Source organism: Trachypithecus francoisi, unplaced genomic scaffold, assembly GCF_009764315.1.
Source record: "Trachypithecus francoisi isolate TF-2019V2 unplaced genomic scaffold, Tfra_2.0 Lachesis_group21, whole genome shotgun sequence".
Taxonomy (NCBI): domain Eukaryota; kingdom Metazoa; phylum Chordata; class Mammalia; order Primates; family Cercopithecidae; genus Trachypithecus; species Trachypithecus francoisi.
The window spans coordinates 33,803,354-33,820,627 of record NW_022681467.1 but is presented as its reverse complement, the minus strand read 5'-3'; the positions used below and the strand labels follow the sequence as shown (position 1 = coordinate 33,820,627).

The window sequence follows — 17,274 nt, the reverse complement described above, 5'->3', positions numbered from 1 at the left end:
AGGCTCAGAGAGGCCTAGTAACTTGCCCAGGGTCACACAGCCAAGAGTGACCTCAGAGCCCTCCTGCTCTAAGCATTGCACAACACTTCCCCTGAATGGATGACAAAGGACCCTGACTGCAGCGTCTGGGGATCTTGAGCCCATAATTACCCTCTCTGGGACTCAGTGGAATTTTGAAACCTTTACAACCACTGAGGTAAGACAGGGCACGGTTCCCCAGTCCCTTTGAACAAATGCAGCCTTCCTGGAAGCCAGTCCTGCCCCCGGCTGGTCACATCCTGGGGTTGCTCAAGGCCATGCGTCACTCAGGTGGCCATAGTTCTGTGGAATGTGGCAGAGGAAGTGGGGCAGTCCTCAAGACACTCTGTGCAGTGGGTACCAGTACGGCCCCCATTTTACAAATGAGGAAACTCAGGCACAGAGGTTAAGTGACTTGCTGTGTAGTGGACATGGCTACACAGTGAGGAGGCCAAAATTTAAACCCAGGGCTGCGTGACATACCCACTCTGTGTGATGAACTAAGTCCAGGCCTGCAGGAGGAGGCAGTAATGATATTCAGAATGGAGCTGCTGCTGCTGATAGAATTGATGATTTCTCAAATCAGACATTTTTGGGGGCTGGTGCTGAGCCAGGCACCATGCTGGACACCATGGTCAAGAAAAGTTTAAAAATCTCTGGTAGGCCAGGCACAGTGGTTCATGACTCTAATCCCAGCACTTTGGGAGGTCGAGGCATGCGGATCACTCGAGCTCAGGAGTTTGAGACCAGCCTGGGCAACACAGTGAGACCCCCATCTCTACAAAAATTAGAAATATTAACTGGATGTGGTGGTGCACTCCTGTAGTCCCAGCTACTCAGGGGAGCTGAGGCAGGAGGATCGCTTGAGCCTGAGGGATGCAGGCTGCAGTGAACCAAGATTGCACCACTGCACTGTCTGGGTAACAACGTGGGACCCTGTCTCAAAAAAATAAAAATAACATGCTTAGGTGGCTCCCTGTCTTCTAAGGAGCTCCCAGGCTGAGGGTTTTGAAGGAAAAAAATACCTGGTAGAAAAGGCCAAACCCATCCTTTCATTTGGGGCAGGGCTGACACCTGTGGAAACATAGCTTTCCTTCCGCAGAACTGACTGTCCCTGTGCCTCCTGTCTCTCCTTGAGGTCCTGAAATAGGCAGGTTCTGGGACACTTGCTATTTCGATGCCAAGTCTCAGGGCCCCCAGTTATTGCATGCTCGCCATGTAAGGCACCCAATGTTGGTCATTTAGACTGAGTCTTACTCAGGTCTGTGAGGGACGGATTCTTGCCCCCATTTTGCAGAGGAAGAAAATGAGTCAAAATCCTGCCCATGGCCACGCTTGAACCCTGGCCTCTTGACCGACTTCCCTCTCGGTCAGGTGATTCTCCTCACCCTGCTGTTTCCTCCAAGCTTCCACCAACTGTAGGGAACAGTTTCTGCAACAATCTCTATAAAATGGGGCAATTATAGGTCAGCTGGGCCCAACACGGTTTGTGGGTTTGTTCACTGAGACTCCAGCCAGAGCCCATTTGACCCAGGGAGAAATACCCATTGAAGCAACACGGGTTTATTTCCCTGTTCCATGTGTAACCTAAGAATGGAGATGGGGGCTGCTTCTATAGTCCAAATTCATCAATAGATGTAGAGCTTGTTCCGGAATGTAGAGCTTGTTCCAGCAGAAGCGCCAGGGGAGCCCCGTGGGCCTCTGTCTCTCCAGGATCCCTTCCTGCTCAGGGCTCACAGTGGATTGGAAGCACGGGAGATCAGGAGACCAGAGAAACCAGGATGAGAGATAGGCCCCCTGGCTGCCAGGTTCGAGAAGTCCTAGGCTGAGTCCCTGGAAGGTTGGCCGTGCTCCTTTCTGGCACACAGTGGGGCCTCAAGAAAGCTCAGTGCATGGATGGATTGAGGGAGGGAGGGAAGAGAACATGGAGGGAGGGATGGATGAGGGATGAGTGGATGGATAGATGGATGGGTAGGTGATGCAAGGGTGAGTGGATGGATGGGTAGATGGATGGCTGATTAGATGGGTGGCTGATTAGATGGATGGCTGATTAGATGGATACAAGGATGGGTAAGATTGGAGGATTATCTGGGTTTTGCTACAGGAAGGGACACGGGTGTGTCTGTTTTTGCAGGTGTGTCTGCATGTCTGTACCTGAGTCCATGCCTGCATGTGTGCCCACCTCTGAGTAGCCACATATTTGTGTGTCTGTGGGTGCCCTCTCTGATTTTGCATCCACATCTAACAGCGGCATTTGGTGTCCGGGGGCTCTGTATGTGCGCCAGGTGCCTGTGGACACCTGATCATCTGTGTCCACAGCTGTGTGTGGCTCGCAGTCAAGGTTACCTGGCTGTACCAGGCTGTATCTACGTCCTGGTGTGTCTCTGCAATTCAAATCTGATGTTGTATCCATGTCACTGTGTCTGTGTGTCCAGCTGTGTCTGGTGTATCTGTGGGAGTGTATCTGTGTCCGTGTGTGTATCTCCACAGCCTTGTGTGTCTGTGTCTGCTCCCCGTGTATGTGTACCTGACTATGTGTGTGAGTGTGCGTGTGTGTTGGGTGTGGGGAGATGTTCTTGATCCCAGATCTGACCTGAGAGCCCACGTCTCTGTGTCCAGGTGCACCCAGGTTCCGTTGTGCGTTTCTGTGAGGGTGCTGCGTGCGTCTGTATCTGAGTGTATGTGTCCAGGTGCACCCAGGTTCCGTTGTGCGTTTCTGTGAGGGTGCTGTGTGCGTCTGTATCTGAGTGTATGTGTCCAGGTGCACCCAGGTTCCGTTGTGCGTTTCTGTGAGGGTGCTGCGTGCGTCTGTATCTGAGTGTATGTGTCCAGGTGCACCCAGGTTCCGTGGTGCGTTTCTGTGAGGGCGCTGCGTGTGTCTGTATCTGAGTGTATGTTTCCAGGTGCACCCAGGTTCCGTGGTGCGTTTCTGTGAGGTGCTGCGTGTGTCTGTATATGAGTGTATGTGTCCAGGTGCACCCAGGTTCCGTGGTGCGTTTCTGTGAGGTGCTGCGTGTGTCTGTATCTGAGTGTATGTGTCCAGGTGCACCCAGGTTCCGTGGTGCGTTTCTGTGAGGTGCTGCGTGTGTCTGTATCTGAGTGTATGTGTCCAGGTGCACCAGGTTCCGTGGTGCGTTTCTGTGAGGTGCTGCGTGTGTCTGTATCTGAGTGTATGTGTCCAGGTGCACCCAGGTTCCGTGGTGCGTTTCTGTGAGGGTGCTGCGTGCGTCTGTATCTGAGTGTATGTGTCCAGGTGCACCCAGGTTCCGTGGTGCGTTTCTGTGAGGGTGCTGCGTGCGTCTGTATCTGAGTGTATGTTTCCAGGTGCACCCAGGTTCCGTGGTGCGTTTCTGTGAGGGTGCTGCGTGTGTCTGTATCTGAGTGTATGTGTCCAGGTGCACCCAGGTTCCGTGGTGCGTTTCTGTGAGGGTGCTGCGTGTGTCTGTATCTGAGTGTATGTGTCCAGGTGTCTGGTCTCCAAGGTCTGACTCTGTGGGTCCAGGTGTGTCTATGTCCTGGGCTAGTTGTGTGTCCCTGTCCGCTCCCCCAGGGGGCGCCCTCGCCCGGCCGCCGTCCCTCCCTTGGGCCCCGGTCCCCTGGGTAAGCCCCAGCGCTGGCGGCGTGGGCCGGGGACTGGGCACTGGGTGGCCTCCCAGGTCGCCGCCTTCCCGCGGGGCCCCGCCCCCGGCCCGCCCCAAAGCGGGCTATAAATTAGCGCCGCTCTCCGCCTCGGCAGTGCCAGCCGCCAGTGGTCGCATTTGGAGGGTCCTGCCGCCAGTGGAAGGAGCCACCGCCCCCGCCCCCGCCCGACCATGGCCGAGGGTGAGTATCAGAGTCAGCGCAGCCGTCACTCAGGGGCCCCGGGGCATTGGGGGTCAGGACCTGGTGGGAACTGAATTCCCAAGTCCTGATTTGGAGAGCAACAGGCAGGCTGGGCTGGGTGGGGAGGCGCCTCGATGCTGCTTGGAGCCTCAGTTTCCCGTTCCACAGTGCATAACCATTAACCCTTGCCTCCCTGGATCAGGTGAGGCAATGGAACGCAAAGGGGTGTTGTAAACTGTAAAGTACTGTCCTGGCGGACCACTGGCACGTGTCCCCGGTCAGTCAGTGGGGGCTGGCTCCCTGATGTGTGCCTGGAGCCATGCAGGGGGTGCTGGCCTGGCCTCAGAACACTTAGGTATGGGTGGTTCTTGCCAGCCAGGACCAGGTGGTGTGCATGCCACCCCAGTGGTGTGCAAGCCAAGCCTGGCTGAGTCCTTGGCTCCAGCAGCCAGAGAGGAGCTTTCAGCATCCTATCCTGGAGCCTTCGGAAACCAGGCTGGTTCTTCCCGACCTCACGTTCTGCAACCCTAGACCTTGGCCACTTGTTGAGTCTCGCCTATAAAATAAGAACAACAGTGTCAGCCTTTGGTGCATCTGTGAGGAAGGAGAGGAGTGGAACAGAGGCTTAATTTCATAACTGCACCGCCCCCCCCACATCCCCCCAAACACAAGCAGCACTGTCATGGGTCCCAGCGAGAGGAATTTCTGCAATGGAGGATGTCACTGCTGGACCCAGAACCCCAGCTGGCTCTTGGGTCAAGTTCATCTGGGGATGGCTTCTGCACCCATTGCAACCCCCAGGAAGGGGTGTGGTACAGGGACATGCGGCAGGTGGAGCAGGAATGGGTGGCAGGAACTGTGGACCCGCCTGACCCTGCTGTGTGATCTCAGCCACCCGCCTCCCTCGGACCCAGCTCCCAATACACTGTGATGTGTCATTTTGGTGGCCGCTTGTCCTCAATGCATCTTCTCACCCCTACCCTGTGCTCAAAAGCAGGGCTCAGTGGGGCTGAGAGATCCTGGAGATGCCAGTTATGACGAGCCCCCAGCCCCATGTCACAGTGAGCACTTCTGACAGGGGTCTCACTGGCCTGGAAGACCTAGGCCTTTTCTCAGTGCAGAAATCCTATAAATCCTACAATTCTAGACCCCAGTGTTTCTGCACCTTTGGAGTTGGGCATGATTTCTGGAAACCCTTCTTCGGACAATAGATGGAGAAAAGGCCCCAGCTCCCACAGCGCAGAGACTGGCCATATCTCCAGGGTCTTCCACAGGAACAACAATGGCCTCTTTCCTACTCAAGCTCCCTGGGACTGAAATTTCCAAAAACAACATTTTCTCACCGCAACAGGCCAGCAGGAAGTTTTTCCTTCTGGCTACTGAGGTCTCTTCTGTTGCGGTTACACGGGGACCGACATCCCTGATACTTCAGTGGCGCAGAACTATCTGCCCGCAGGTTTGAGAACAACACAGGACATGGCAAGGGAGGGTCGTAAGAGGGGCTGGAGAACACACTGAGCTGTAGTGAGGTGGTTCCCAGGGCAGAATCCTACAGAATGCTACAGCTCTGGATTCCAATCCCAAAGCAGCCACTTGCTCTGGGACCCGGGGCCACCTGGTGCCTTTGTCTACAAAATGGAAATCATGATAGCATCTAGGTAAGCAGAGTTGTTTTGGGCTTTAAGTTGAGATAATTCACATACAAGGCACTTTGCATGTCATTTTTGGAATAGTCGAAGGCGAGCCGGAGACCTGGGCTCTCCCACTGCAAGAACCAACTTGCGGCGTGACTTTGAACAAATTCCTGCCCCTGGGCCTCACTTGGACCACATGCTGTCCAATGGCCCCACTCTCCGAGAGTCTGTCTTGCCCACTCCTCCCACCTTAAGGGCTTCCCAGTCTTGACCTTGAGCTCGCCAAGGTTTATGAGATGTGTTTTCCCCCAAGACCCCCACACATCTGTCACCCCGACCGTGCCCTGGTCCTCTGCTCCATCTGAAACTGTAAATGGAACTTTTACATATCAAGCTTCTGTCCTGGGCTGGCCCTGGGGAAGGGGGTTCCCAAGACGTCTTCTAGACTCACAGCAGCCCCTTGAGACTTCAGAGGAGGAGGCCAGAGAGGGGGAGACACTTATCCAGACTCACACAGCAGCACAGCAGAACTAAAATCTACCTCTGGAAGTCTTCAAAGCTCCTATCATGTTAAAAATGTTTTGTTGTGGAGAATATTGAACATACATAAAAGTAGATAGAATTGTTTAATAAATTCCTATATCCCCGTCACCCAGCCCTGACCACCGTGGTGTCTCCTGCCCTTGTGCACTTTCTCTGTTATTCACAAGGAAATCTCAGACATCACATCATGTCATCTGTCAATGTTTCAGTATATGCCTTTAAAGGATAAGGACTCTCTTTTTTAACACAAATTAACAAAAATTCTTTGATATCACCATTATGCCATCAGTATTTAAATGTCCAGTTGTCTCGTACATGTAATAAATGTTTTAAAACACGTTTTTGAAATCAAGATCCAAATAAGATCAATATATCACAATGGGTTTAAATTTCTCTTTATAGGTTTTCTCTTCAATGTTTTGTTCATTTTCTTTCTTGCAATCTATTTATTAAAGAAACCGGACCCTTTGTCCATAGTTTCCCTGTGTATGAAGTTTGTCAATTACATCCCGGTTCTATGTTTAACTTGTTCCTCAGCCCTGGGTATTTCTTGTAAATTGGACGTTGGCTCTAAAGGCAAAGCCCATGTCATTGACCTATACCAAATACTGCCCCTGTTTAAACCAAAAGAACCCTCTGATAGCAATAGAATAGCTCGTGTTTATTGAGTATTTATTACACAACAGACATTGTACTAAGTATTTTACATGCATTAATTCATTTCATGCTCACACCAGCCCTGGGAGGTAGATACTACTGTTCCCCATGGCTGCTGGGGGTCACACAGCTAGGAAGTGCCACAGGGGGTCACAACCTTGTGATTAAAAGATTTAGGGGAAGCTGGGCACTGTAGCTCACACTTGCACTTTGGTAGATCAAGGCAGGAGCATCGCTTGGCCCAGGAGTTCGAGACCAGCCTGGGCAACATGGCAAAACCAAAAATGAAAAAATTATCTGGGCACATACCTATAGTCCCAGCTTACTGATAAATGAAGAAATTAGTGTTGCACGCCTGTCCTCTCAGCTACTGAGGAGGCTGAGGTGGGAGGATCCCTTGAACCCAGGAATTCAAGGCTACAGTGAGCTATGATCACACCACTGCACTCCAGCCTGGGCAACAAAGCAAGACTTTGTCTCAATTAAATTAAAAAAAAAAAAAGGTTAGGGAGATTGGGCCCCACCCAGCCCCTGTGTGACCAGGGCTGGGGAGAGAGGTCAGTCGAAAGAATGGCAGTGCTTCATGCGGAGTAAGAGGGCACCAGGCCCCCATGTCTAGGGAGGTCAGGTGCATCGCTGAGGGTCTGAAGGCTGCCCTCGAGACTCATGCGTCTCCTTCTGTTTCCATAGATCTGGTCTTGGAGAGGTGTGATCTGGAGCTGGAGACCAATGGCCGAGACCACCACACGGCCGACCTGTGCCGGGAGAAGCTGGTGGTGCGACGGGGCCAGCCCTTCTGGCTGACCCTGCACTTTGAGGGCCGCAACTACGAGGCTAGTGTAGACAGTCTTACCTTCAGTGTCGTGACCGGTGAGTACCTGCATCCTCACTCCACCACCACCACCACCTCCTCTCCACCCTGACATGTCCCAGACCCCTGACAGAGAACAGAACAAATAACTTTACTCCTCTTTGTTCCCTGGGAGATTGCCACCTGTCATTAGCCCCATTTTAGAGATGAGGGAACTGAGGCCCTGAAAGGGAGAAGATGTCACGCAGACCACCAGCTTTGTGAGCAAGTCTGTGCCTCTGGACCCCTGAGCTTCTGAAAGCCTATTATCACCAGGGTTGCAGGTCAGCCTTCAACGAGGAAAGTTGATCAAGATCCCATCTACAGGGCGGGCGCGGTGGCTCACACCTGTAATCCCAGCACTTTGGGAGGCCGAGGTGGGTGGATCACCTGAGGTCGGAAGTTCAAGACTAGCCTGACCAACATGGAGAAACCCCATCTCTACTAAAAAATACCAAATTAGCTGGGTGTGGTGGCGCATGCCTGTAATCCCAGCTACTTGGGAGGCTGAGGCAGGAGAATCGCTTGAATCCGGGAGGCAGAGGTTGCGGTGAGCCGAGATCATGCCATTTCACTCCAGCCTGGGCAACAAGAGTGAAACTCTGTCTCAAAAAAAAAAAAAAAAAAATCCCATCCACAAGCCAGGCACGGTGGTACATGCCTGTAATCCCAGCTATTTGGGAGGCTGAGGCGAGAGGATCATTTGAGCCTAGGTCTTTGAATCCAGCCTGGACAACATAGCAAGCCACCACCTCAAAGGAAAAAAGAAAAAGATCCTGTCTGCCCTTTCCTATAGCAAAACAACTTTCTAATCCCTCTGCAGCCTGAAATCCATGCAACCCAGCCAGGCACCTGGAGCAGGCCCAAATCAGGCCTGAGTGGCAGAGAAAGAGCCCAGTTGGCGTCAGCCTCCTAGATGAGCAGTTCTGGGTCCCAGCAGTTCATTCTCCAAGCATTTGGCGGCTGCCTCAGTCTCTGGGGCTGGACAGAGAGACCTGGATTCTAGCGCAGGCTGGGTTGCCTACCTGCTGTGTGACCTTAGGCAAATTCCTTAACTTTTCTGAACCTGAGTTTCATTATCTGAAAGCCGTCCTATGGCAAGGTTCTTAAGTGTCTGCTGTTGGGGAGGGCCTGCGGATGTTTGCAGCTGTTGCTTATCTTCGTACTGGGGCTGCAGGGATAGGTAAAGGATGCCAAGGCCCCAGGCATCTCATCCCCAGATGCGTCGTGCCCATTTTTTTTTGTTGGCCATTCCTGGGAAAATGCCCTGAAATGCCAAATCAGTGGGGCTGGTTTCTGGTGGGAGCCACTCCCTTGAGGTCAGTGAGGGGCCACCTGGCTAGGACTCGGGGTGGGAAAGGCCAGCTCTTTCTGCAGTATCCGAGGGCAGAGATGGCAGCAAACATTCCTTGGCTGAGGCCTGCATTGACCTAGAAGGCCGTTGATAAGGCTTATCATGGGGACTGCAGGCTCGCCTCGGATACCTCCTCCATCTGTCTGCTTCCTGCCCCTGGCCTCCTGGTGGAGACACACCCATTGCCCAGGGCCTCCCCCATAAACACACTGGCCCCGTAGGTCCCTTGCTAACAGAGCCAAGGAGCCCCCAGCAAGTCTGTCCTTTTCCAGCCTCCATTTCCCCCTCTACGAAGTGAAAAGTGAGGGTACGTGGCAGTTAAGGGCTGGATCTGGTGGCCTGAGAAAAGTCAGGCTTGTGATAGTGAAAATCACAACATCTATGGCACACCCGCTGAACGCATGCATGCTTGTCTTGAATCCTCGCAGCTTAGAAGTTATAAAGGACTCCATTCTGCAGATGGGAAAGCTGAGGCTCAGAAAGGTAGTCACTGGCTCAGGAGGGTCAGTCACACAGTGAGTTAGGGACACAGAAGGCTTCAAACCCTGACCGCAGGGTGAGGCTTTTCATCCCTATGTCCCTGCAGCAGGCACATTTATCGCAAGTGCCTGCCAGGTCTCAGTGTGTTCCTCTATGAAATGGAGTGGTAGGTGAGCTGCTGGCTTGGGCAGCCTATGATTTCTACTTTCTTTTTTATTTGTTTTTCTTTCTTTCTTTCTTTAAACTTTTATTTTAAGTTCATGAGTACATGTGCAGGTTTGTTGTGTAGGTAAACTAGGGTCATGGGGGTTTGTTGTACAGATTATTTTGTCACCCAGGTACTGAGTCTAGTACCCAAGCATTACTTTTTCTGCTCGTCTCCCTCCTCCCACCCTCTACCCTCAAGGAGGCCCCAGTGTGTGCTGTTTCCCTCTATGCGTCCATGTGTTCTTGTCATTTCACTCCCACTTATAAGTGAGAACATGGATTTGGTTTTCTGCTCCTGCGCTCATTCGCTAAGGATAAGGCCGCCTTCTTTTCTCTTCTTTTACTCTCCAGTTGTCCCCGCCCCCCCCCCTTTTTTTTCTTTTTGTTTTGAGACAGAGTCTCGCTCTGTCGCCCAGGCTGGAGTGCAGTGGCGTGATCTCGGCTCACTGCAAGCTCCGCCTCCCGGGTTCATGCTGTTCTCCTGCCTCAGCTTCCCAAGTAGCTGGGACTACAGGCGCCCGCCACCACGCCTGGCTAATTTTTAATATTTTTAGTAGAGACGAGATTTCACTGTGTTAGCCAGGATGGTCTCGATCTCCTGACCTCGTGACCCACCCGCCTCAGCCTCCCAAGGTGCTGGGATTACAGGTGTGAGTCACCGCGCCCGGCCAGATGTCCCCTTTCTTAGTTCTCCTCCAATTGTCTGGGCAGAGTAGTGTTAGGTAATTAAGGTCCTGAGTTTGGGGTTGGGTGAAGGGCCGCCGCTGACCTTCCCACCCCAGCCAGCTAATCTCTGTCCTCCAGTCTCCACCAACTTATCTCAAACCATAACCAACCTGCCCTGGTCACTTCCGCAGTCCCTGTAGGCAGCCACAGAGGAGCCCAGATCTCTGAGTACAGAGTGCACACAGCTTCCCTGTCCAAGCAACCAAGAAATTCCTGAGGCCTGGGGAAGCCTGAGGGACAATACCAGGAAACGGGGCCCTCCCTCAACTCCAGGCCTGGCCTGGGTCAGCACTCGGTTCAAGGCCTGGCCAGGTGACTCTGCTCCTCTGTGGGAACATTCTAGCTTGTGATGGGAAACTGAGGCCCAGAGAAGCAGGAGAGCTGGCTAAGGTCACTCAGCGAATGGAGCTGAGTGAATGTGAAAGTGGATGTGTGGCCTGACCTCACACATTCCTGATGTTGTGTGTTTTCACCCAGACAGTTCGAGACCTGACAGATTCTGTTCTGGGGTCCAGGCCACACTAGACAAATGCCATCCTTGTTAGAGGGATAAAGCTCTGCTTCCCTCCAAGGATGGGGTTGGGTTTGAGGGGGTGTGGCTGGGGCCGTAGGAGTGAAGTCAGCCTGCAGGAGTGAAAGTAACCCTTATGAGGCGAATAGAAGGCTTTACTCTAGAAGGTTCTGCTCATCCACCCCATCCCAGCCCGGCCACCATGGTCTGGGATAGTGGCCAGGACCCTAGGCTTCCTGTGGTCATTTGGGCACAGAGTCGTCCTCATGGTGCCCCTGGTTCCACAAAGAGGATGGTGTAGAACCGCAGCCAAGGAATTTGTGAAGCCAGCTTACGCGAGCAGCGGGTGGACCGTGGGACAGCCTGTCCTTCTCCTGTCCCCCCGAGATCTGGGAAGAAAGGGGTGTGTGAGTGTGTGTGACTGTGTGTGCATGGCTGTCCCAAGATAGAGAGAAAGGGAAATGTGTTCCCTGACTTGTCCCCGAGGGTAAAATGTCAACAGCGACATTGGCAATGGGACCTGGCCCAGGCCTGATGCCACAGAGACCAGGTCATTGATCCTCCAAGCGGGGACATTTCTGAGATTGGAAGGAGGGCCCTTAAGAATTAAGTAAGGGCCACAGGCATAAACTGAGGTTGTCCTGAGCAAACTGTGATGCTTGGTCACCCCAGAGCCACCCCGCTCAGCCTCAGTTTCCATGTCTGTGAAGTTCTTCAATAGAACTAGACAATCTCTACATTCCACTCCAGTTCTCATAATCTACTATTTAGCCTGAGAATTCAGATTTTTAGTGGCCCCTTCTAATAACACTGACGATAGCTCACATTTCCTGCATGATAACTGAGCTGGTCACTGTTCAAAATGCTTTCTATGAACTCCCTCATGGAACCTTCGCAACAGAACCAGGAGGCGTTCATGAAAACTGAACAAGGCTAACTATGATTTCCTGAGCACTTACTATACACCAGGCGCCTTGTGGGATGCTTTGCATGCCTGTGCTCTTTAAGCTTCATAACAGCCTTATAGGGAGGTACTGCCACTGGCCCCATTTTACAGATGAGAAAACTGTGGCATAGAGAAGCTAAGTAACCTGTCCAAGTTCATAGAACCAGTTTCGAACCTGAGATTGGACCCTCCCAGGCATGTAGCCTAAGCCTGTTTTCTTCTTGGATAAGAAAGCAGATCAGAGAGGCCTGGTGATGTGGCCCAGGTCACACAGTACTCAGGGGCAGAGTGGGGGAACCAGACCTAGGGTGGGTCTGGGACCCCAAGCCTGCACGGCTCCTCCCTGAATGCCAGCTCTGGAAGTCAGGGAGCTTTCAAAGGTTTCCAGTTGGCCCCTGGCACTTGGGCAGGGCCCCAGAGGCCTGTGTCGTGCCTGTTAGTTCATGGTTACATTTGAGCTGGGTGTGGGTGGGGCTGGCTGGCCAGGGGCGGGGGTGGCTGGGGGCTGGGGGTTGGGAGGGAGCCCCAGGGTGAGCAGGCCCCAATAATGTCAGCAGCGGGTGGGCAGAGCTGCAGGGAGGGAGATGTAAGAATAAAAATAAACTTTCCTGGGCACCCGCCCAGCCAGGCAGAGAACGTCCTCTGTCTCCTCTCCACCACCCATGTCCAGAAAGTGACCGGCCCCTCCTCACCCTGCCCATGACTCAGACCTGCCTGTCGGGGTGGGCCCTCCCCTCCACCTGGAAAAGCAGCTACTTTGAGAGTGTGCCCATCGCTGTGCCTTTGAGAACCCGGCCAGGGAGCATCCAGTTTGGGAAGGAGAGGCACCGTGGAAGACAAGTGAGAGCTAAAGACCCACTTCAGATGCGACCTTTGCCACAAACTCCTAGGATATCCTTGGGAGACCCCCTTCGCTCTGAGTCTCAGTGTTCTCACCTGGGCAAGGGGTCTCAGAGGAAGCAGGTGCTTCATAAAGTGTAAAAGGCTGTAGGAAGGAGAGGGGTGGTTATGACCAGCATCTCAGAACTGCCTATGGAGATGCGGGGGACAGCAGTTGCGGGGGCTTAGGGAGACAGACACCTAGAGGCTGTGTGGGCCAGCCAGCATCCTCCGCTGGCCTACAGCAACAGGCTCTCAGAGGAAGGAGGTCCCTTCCTGCTCAGTGTCTGGGCTTCCTTCTCTGACAGAAAAAGTGGGACGCTAGCAGGTAGAGGATTCAGGCAGGAAAGGAGGGCCCTGGGGCATCTTGCCTGATCCTTGTCTATGCTGCACAAATGAGCCAGGTGATCCCAGAGAGAGGGATGGGCTTGTCCCAAGTCACGTCACTGCAGAGCAGTGGAACTGAGCCTTGGCTCCGGGTTGCCTGGCCCCTCTCTCAGGAGGACTCTCTAATTGAGGATATGTGTATGCCTGTGGTTTTTTATCCATTCCCACAAAACCACCCCGAAAGGCTGGGGTTCTGAGCCCCTCTGTACAGATGAGGAAACTGAGGCTCAAGGAGACAAAACTTCTTTCCAAAGTTATTTCAGTGGTTAGTGGCAGAACTAGGCCTGGAGCCCAAACCGGGGGACCCCAGGTAGGTGCCCTGCCCTGCCAGCCCTGCCACCCCTAGCTCACAGCTACTGCTTCTCCCTCCACAGGCCCAGCCCCCAGCCAGGAGGCCGGGACCAAGGCCCGTTTTCCACTACGAGATGCTGTGGAGGAGGGTGACTGGACGGCCACCGTGGTGGACCAGGAAGACTGTGCCCTCTCGCTGCAGCTCACCACCCCAGCCAATGCCCCCATCGGCCTGTATCGCCTCAGCCTGGAGGCCTCCACTGGCTACCAGGGATCCAGCTTTGTGCTGGGCCACTTCATCTTGCTCTTCAATGCCTGGTGCCCAGGTGAGCCACACGCCGTCCACTCACAGCGTTGGGGTGGGCAGGGCTGGATCCGCCCATGGAGGCCACTGGAGGTGGGAAGAACAGGGGATAAGAGACACACATCAAAGTGGGCTGAGTGAGGCCCACTGTGCTCCAGCCTCACAAAACCCTCAAGACATGAGTACTCCTGTTAGCCCTGTTTATAGAAACAAAATGAGGCAGGTCTTAGTGATCCATGCCTATAATCTCGGTCCTTTGGGAGGCTGAGGAGGGAGGATCACTTGAGTGAGCCAGGAGTTAAAGACCAGCCTGGGCAGCAGAGCAAGACCCTGTCTCTACAAAAAAAAAATTTTAACAGTAGCTGGGTGTGGTAGTGCACGCCTGTGGTCCCAGCTAATTGGGAGGTTGAGATGGGAGGATCATTTGTGTCCAGGAGGTCGAGGCTGCAGTGAGCTGTGATTATACCACTGCACTCCAGCCTGGATAACAGAGTGAGACCCTGTCTCTAAAAAACTCAAAATACAAAGAAGTAGAATGATATGCCCAATTCCACATATTTACCAAGGGACTTCATTTGCTGTTTGAGGCCTATGTATTCCCAGACCACTGTGAACTGGGGCTTAGTGGTGACTTGGCTTCAAAAGCTACACATCAGAAAAAGGGTGCCCAGCTGATGCCCAGGCCTGGGCACTATGTCCTGGTTCTGTTTCATGGGGCCCTGTTTTTTTTGTTTTGTTTTGTTTTTTGAGACAGAGTTTTGCTCTTGTTGCCTGGGCTAGAGTGCAATGGTACGATCTCGGCTCACTACAACCTCCGCCCACCAGGTTCAAGCAATTCTCCTGCCTCAGCTTCCCCAGTAGCTAGGATTACAAGCATGTGCCACCACGCCTGGCTAATTTTTATATTTTTAGTAGAGACAGAGTTTCACCATGTTGGCCAGGCTGGTCCCGAACTCCTGACCTCAGGTGATCCACCCGCCTCAGCCTCCGAAAGTGCTGGGATTACAAGCGTGATCCACTGTGCCTGGCTGAGGTGGGCAGCACTGTTTTAAATCTCACCCAGACTGGTTTGGGGAAGGGAAACGGGGAGGTGAGGTTGGGGGGAGGGTTGGGGGAGGGTTGGGGGAGGGGTGAGTAGGAGCAGTTTGACCATCCGGCTGCTTCCTTACGCACTGTCTCAGTCGGGCCTCTCAACAATCCTAAGGGTGACATGACAGCGCCGCCACTTCACACACAGGAAACTGAGGAGGCAGGGGTTGCCCATCACCTCCCCAGGCCTCGATTTTCCCCTCTAACTAGCAAGGCAGTCGGATCTAATGATCTGTTTCCTTTCTGCTCTAATGAAACAAAGCAGGGGGACAAGCATCACGAGCCAGGCCCCTCCTGGGAATCGTGCGTCCCTCCTCAAAAGGGCAGAAATTCTGGCCTCCTGGCTGTTAGACCACCACCTTCTTGCTGGCCCACTGCTTTATCTTTTTTCTTCTCTATTTTGAGGCAATTTATATTTGAGCAGAAAGCTTTTAAAATTTTTCTCCTTTCCATATTTTGACTTTTATTTCCCAGTATAACAGTAGGCCATGACAGCATTCTCTTTAGAAAAGCTTCAAGCCCAGGTGCAGTGTAATCCCATGCCTGTAATTCCACACTTGTAATCCCTGCACTTTGGGAGGCTGAGGCAGGGGGATCACTTGAGCCAGGAGTTCAAGACCAGCCTTGCCAGCATGGTGAAACTCACCATCCCTATAAAAAATATAAAAATTAGCCTGATGTGATGACACACACCTACCTGTAGTCCCAACTACTCAGGAGGCTAAGGTGGGATGATCACTTGAGTCCAGGAGGTTGAGGCTGCAGTTAGCTAGGATTGTGCCACTGCACTCCAGCTTGGGTGACAGAGAAAGACTCTGTCTCAAAAACAGGGGAGGGGAGGGCTTCAAGACTACAGAGAAGCGGCCTCCCCCTTTGACCCCTCCTCCTTGGGGGACACCATTGTTAGATATTTTGCGGGGGCTCCCCTCCTCAGGCCAGTCTGCATGTGCCTGGAGAAACTGCTGTATTGTTTAGGGCTCTGTCTCTCTATCACAAACATAAAAGGATCCCACCATATACATTAACCTACAACTTGGTTTTTTCCCCTTGCAATACACTGTGAGGATCTGTCCACATTGGTCTGCATACATCTGCTCATTCTTTCTTTCTTTTTTTTTATTTTCTTCTTCTTTTTTTTTGAGACCGAGGCTCTCTCTGTCACCCAGGCTGGAGTGCAGCGGTGAAATCTCGGCTCACTGCAACCTCTGCCTCCCGGGTTGAAGTGATTCTCCTGCCTCAGCCTCCCGTGTAGCTGGGACTACAGGCATGCACCACCACACCAGGCTAATTTTTGTATTTTTAGTAGAGATGGCGTTTCACCATGTTGGCCAGGCTGATCTCAAACTCCTGACCTCAGGTGATCCGCCCCCCTTGGGCTCCCAAAGTGCTAGGATTATAGGCGTGAGCCACCGTGCCCGGCCACATCTGCTCATTCTTTCCAAGGGCCTCAAGTGTCCTGTGTCTTGCCCATGTGGATGGTCTAGCCCCCACTGATGGACAAGAGGTTGTGCCCAGAGGCTCATGACATGCAGGGACCGTGCATCAGTGAGCACCATTGCTTCAGACCCTGTGGCCAATGGAATAATTTCTCGGGACAGAAGTGGCCTTACTGGATCCCCCTGCCCCATAGGTTTGTTTTGAATTTTAATCAACTGCAGAGGGTCGCAACTAGTTGGCAGCTCTGCCAACAGGACGGGAACATGCCGGTGTCCCCACCCTTGTCCATACCACAGGGTTTCAGAGTTCAGGGAATGGGGAACGTGGTTCTGGAGGATGGCTCCCTTCCTCCTGCTTGGCCTCACCCGGCGGGTTGGAGTGGCGGTCAGCCAAGCGGCAGAGTGACTAAAGTGACCCACATCCCGGGGCGGGAGCTGTAAAGCTGGTGATGCAGAGCCAGGAAGTTGGGCTGGGGTAAGCACAGGGGCGTTACGGGAGGAAATCAGTCTGATGGGTGGGAAAGGGCCGGATCTGCCTGGAAAATGGGACCCTCCTGTACGTCAGCTCCAAGACCAATAAGATCGAGTGCCAGTTATATGCAAGGCTTCACGTCCCCAGTGCCCCCACCTTTACCAGATGGAGACCTGAGCTGGGGACGTCACAGTCTTGGCATCCTGAGCTGGGGTGGGGACAGTTCCACAAGTGCTGACACTCATTCTAATGTTGAAACACTGTGGCTTGTCCTTTCTCTTTCATTCTTTATCCCACATCCCCCGGCTGCTGCAGAGCCATTGTAGTTCATTGACTTCAGGGTTAATTTTTATAGAAGTTTCCAGAGCCAAAGATCAGAATACACAAGAGACTTGGCCTCTTTCCCATTTTTCCTGACTGTGATGAAAGTGGGAGCTGCTGGTCGCTGCAGATGGGCATGACAAAGCTCAGGGGTCTGAGGGTCCGGCAGCTGCTTCCTTCCCAGGCCACCTTCTCCATTAGACCCGACAGGCACAGTGCCTGGGGCCTGAGAAACTTTTAGGGGCCCGTGAACATGTTTTAATTTAATTTAAAATCAGAAGAAAAAAATGAACATTGAAGTTGAACAATAGGTTTCAATATGTAATACTGAGATAGCTGTCATTAAC

General features: G+C 52.9%; 1 protein-coding gene across 2 annotated transcripts in view; it reads left to right on the top strand.

Moving 5' to 3' along the window:
• Window positions 1–3,568: 3,568 nt before the first annotated feature.
• The window catches only part of TGM2 (transglutaminase 2), a 38,360-nt gene continuing 24,654 nt past the window's right edge, over window positions 3,569–17,274 (top strand). For both annotated transcript variants that reach the window (XM_033186391.1, XM_033186392.1), the window contains exons 1-3: window positions 3,569–3,840; window positions 7,365–7,544; window positions 13,389–13,631. In XM_033186391.1, coding sequence (XP_033042282.1) covers window positions 3,831–3,840; window positions 7,365–7,544; window positions 13,389–13,631 — 433 coding nt within the window. In that variant the 5' untranslated portion in view covers window positions 3,569–3,830. The remainder of the gene's footprint in view (window positions 3,841–7,364; window positions 7,545–13,388; window positions 13,632–17,274) is intronic.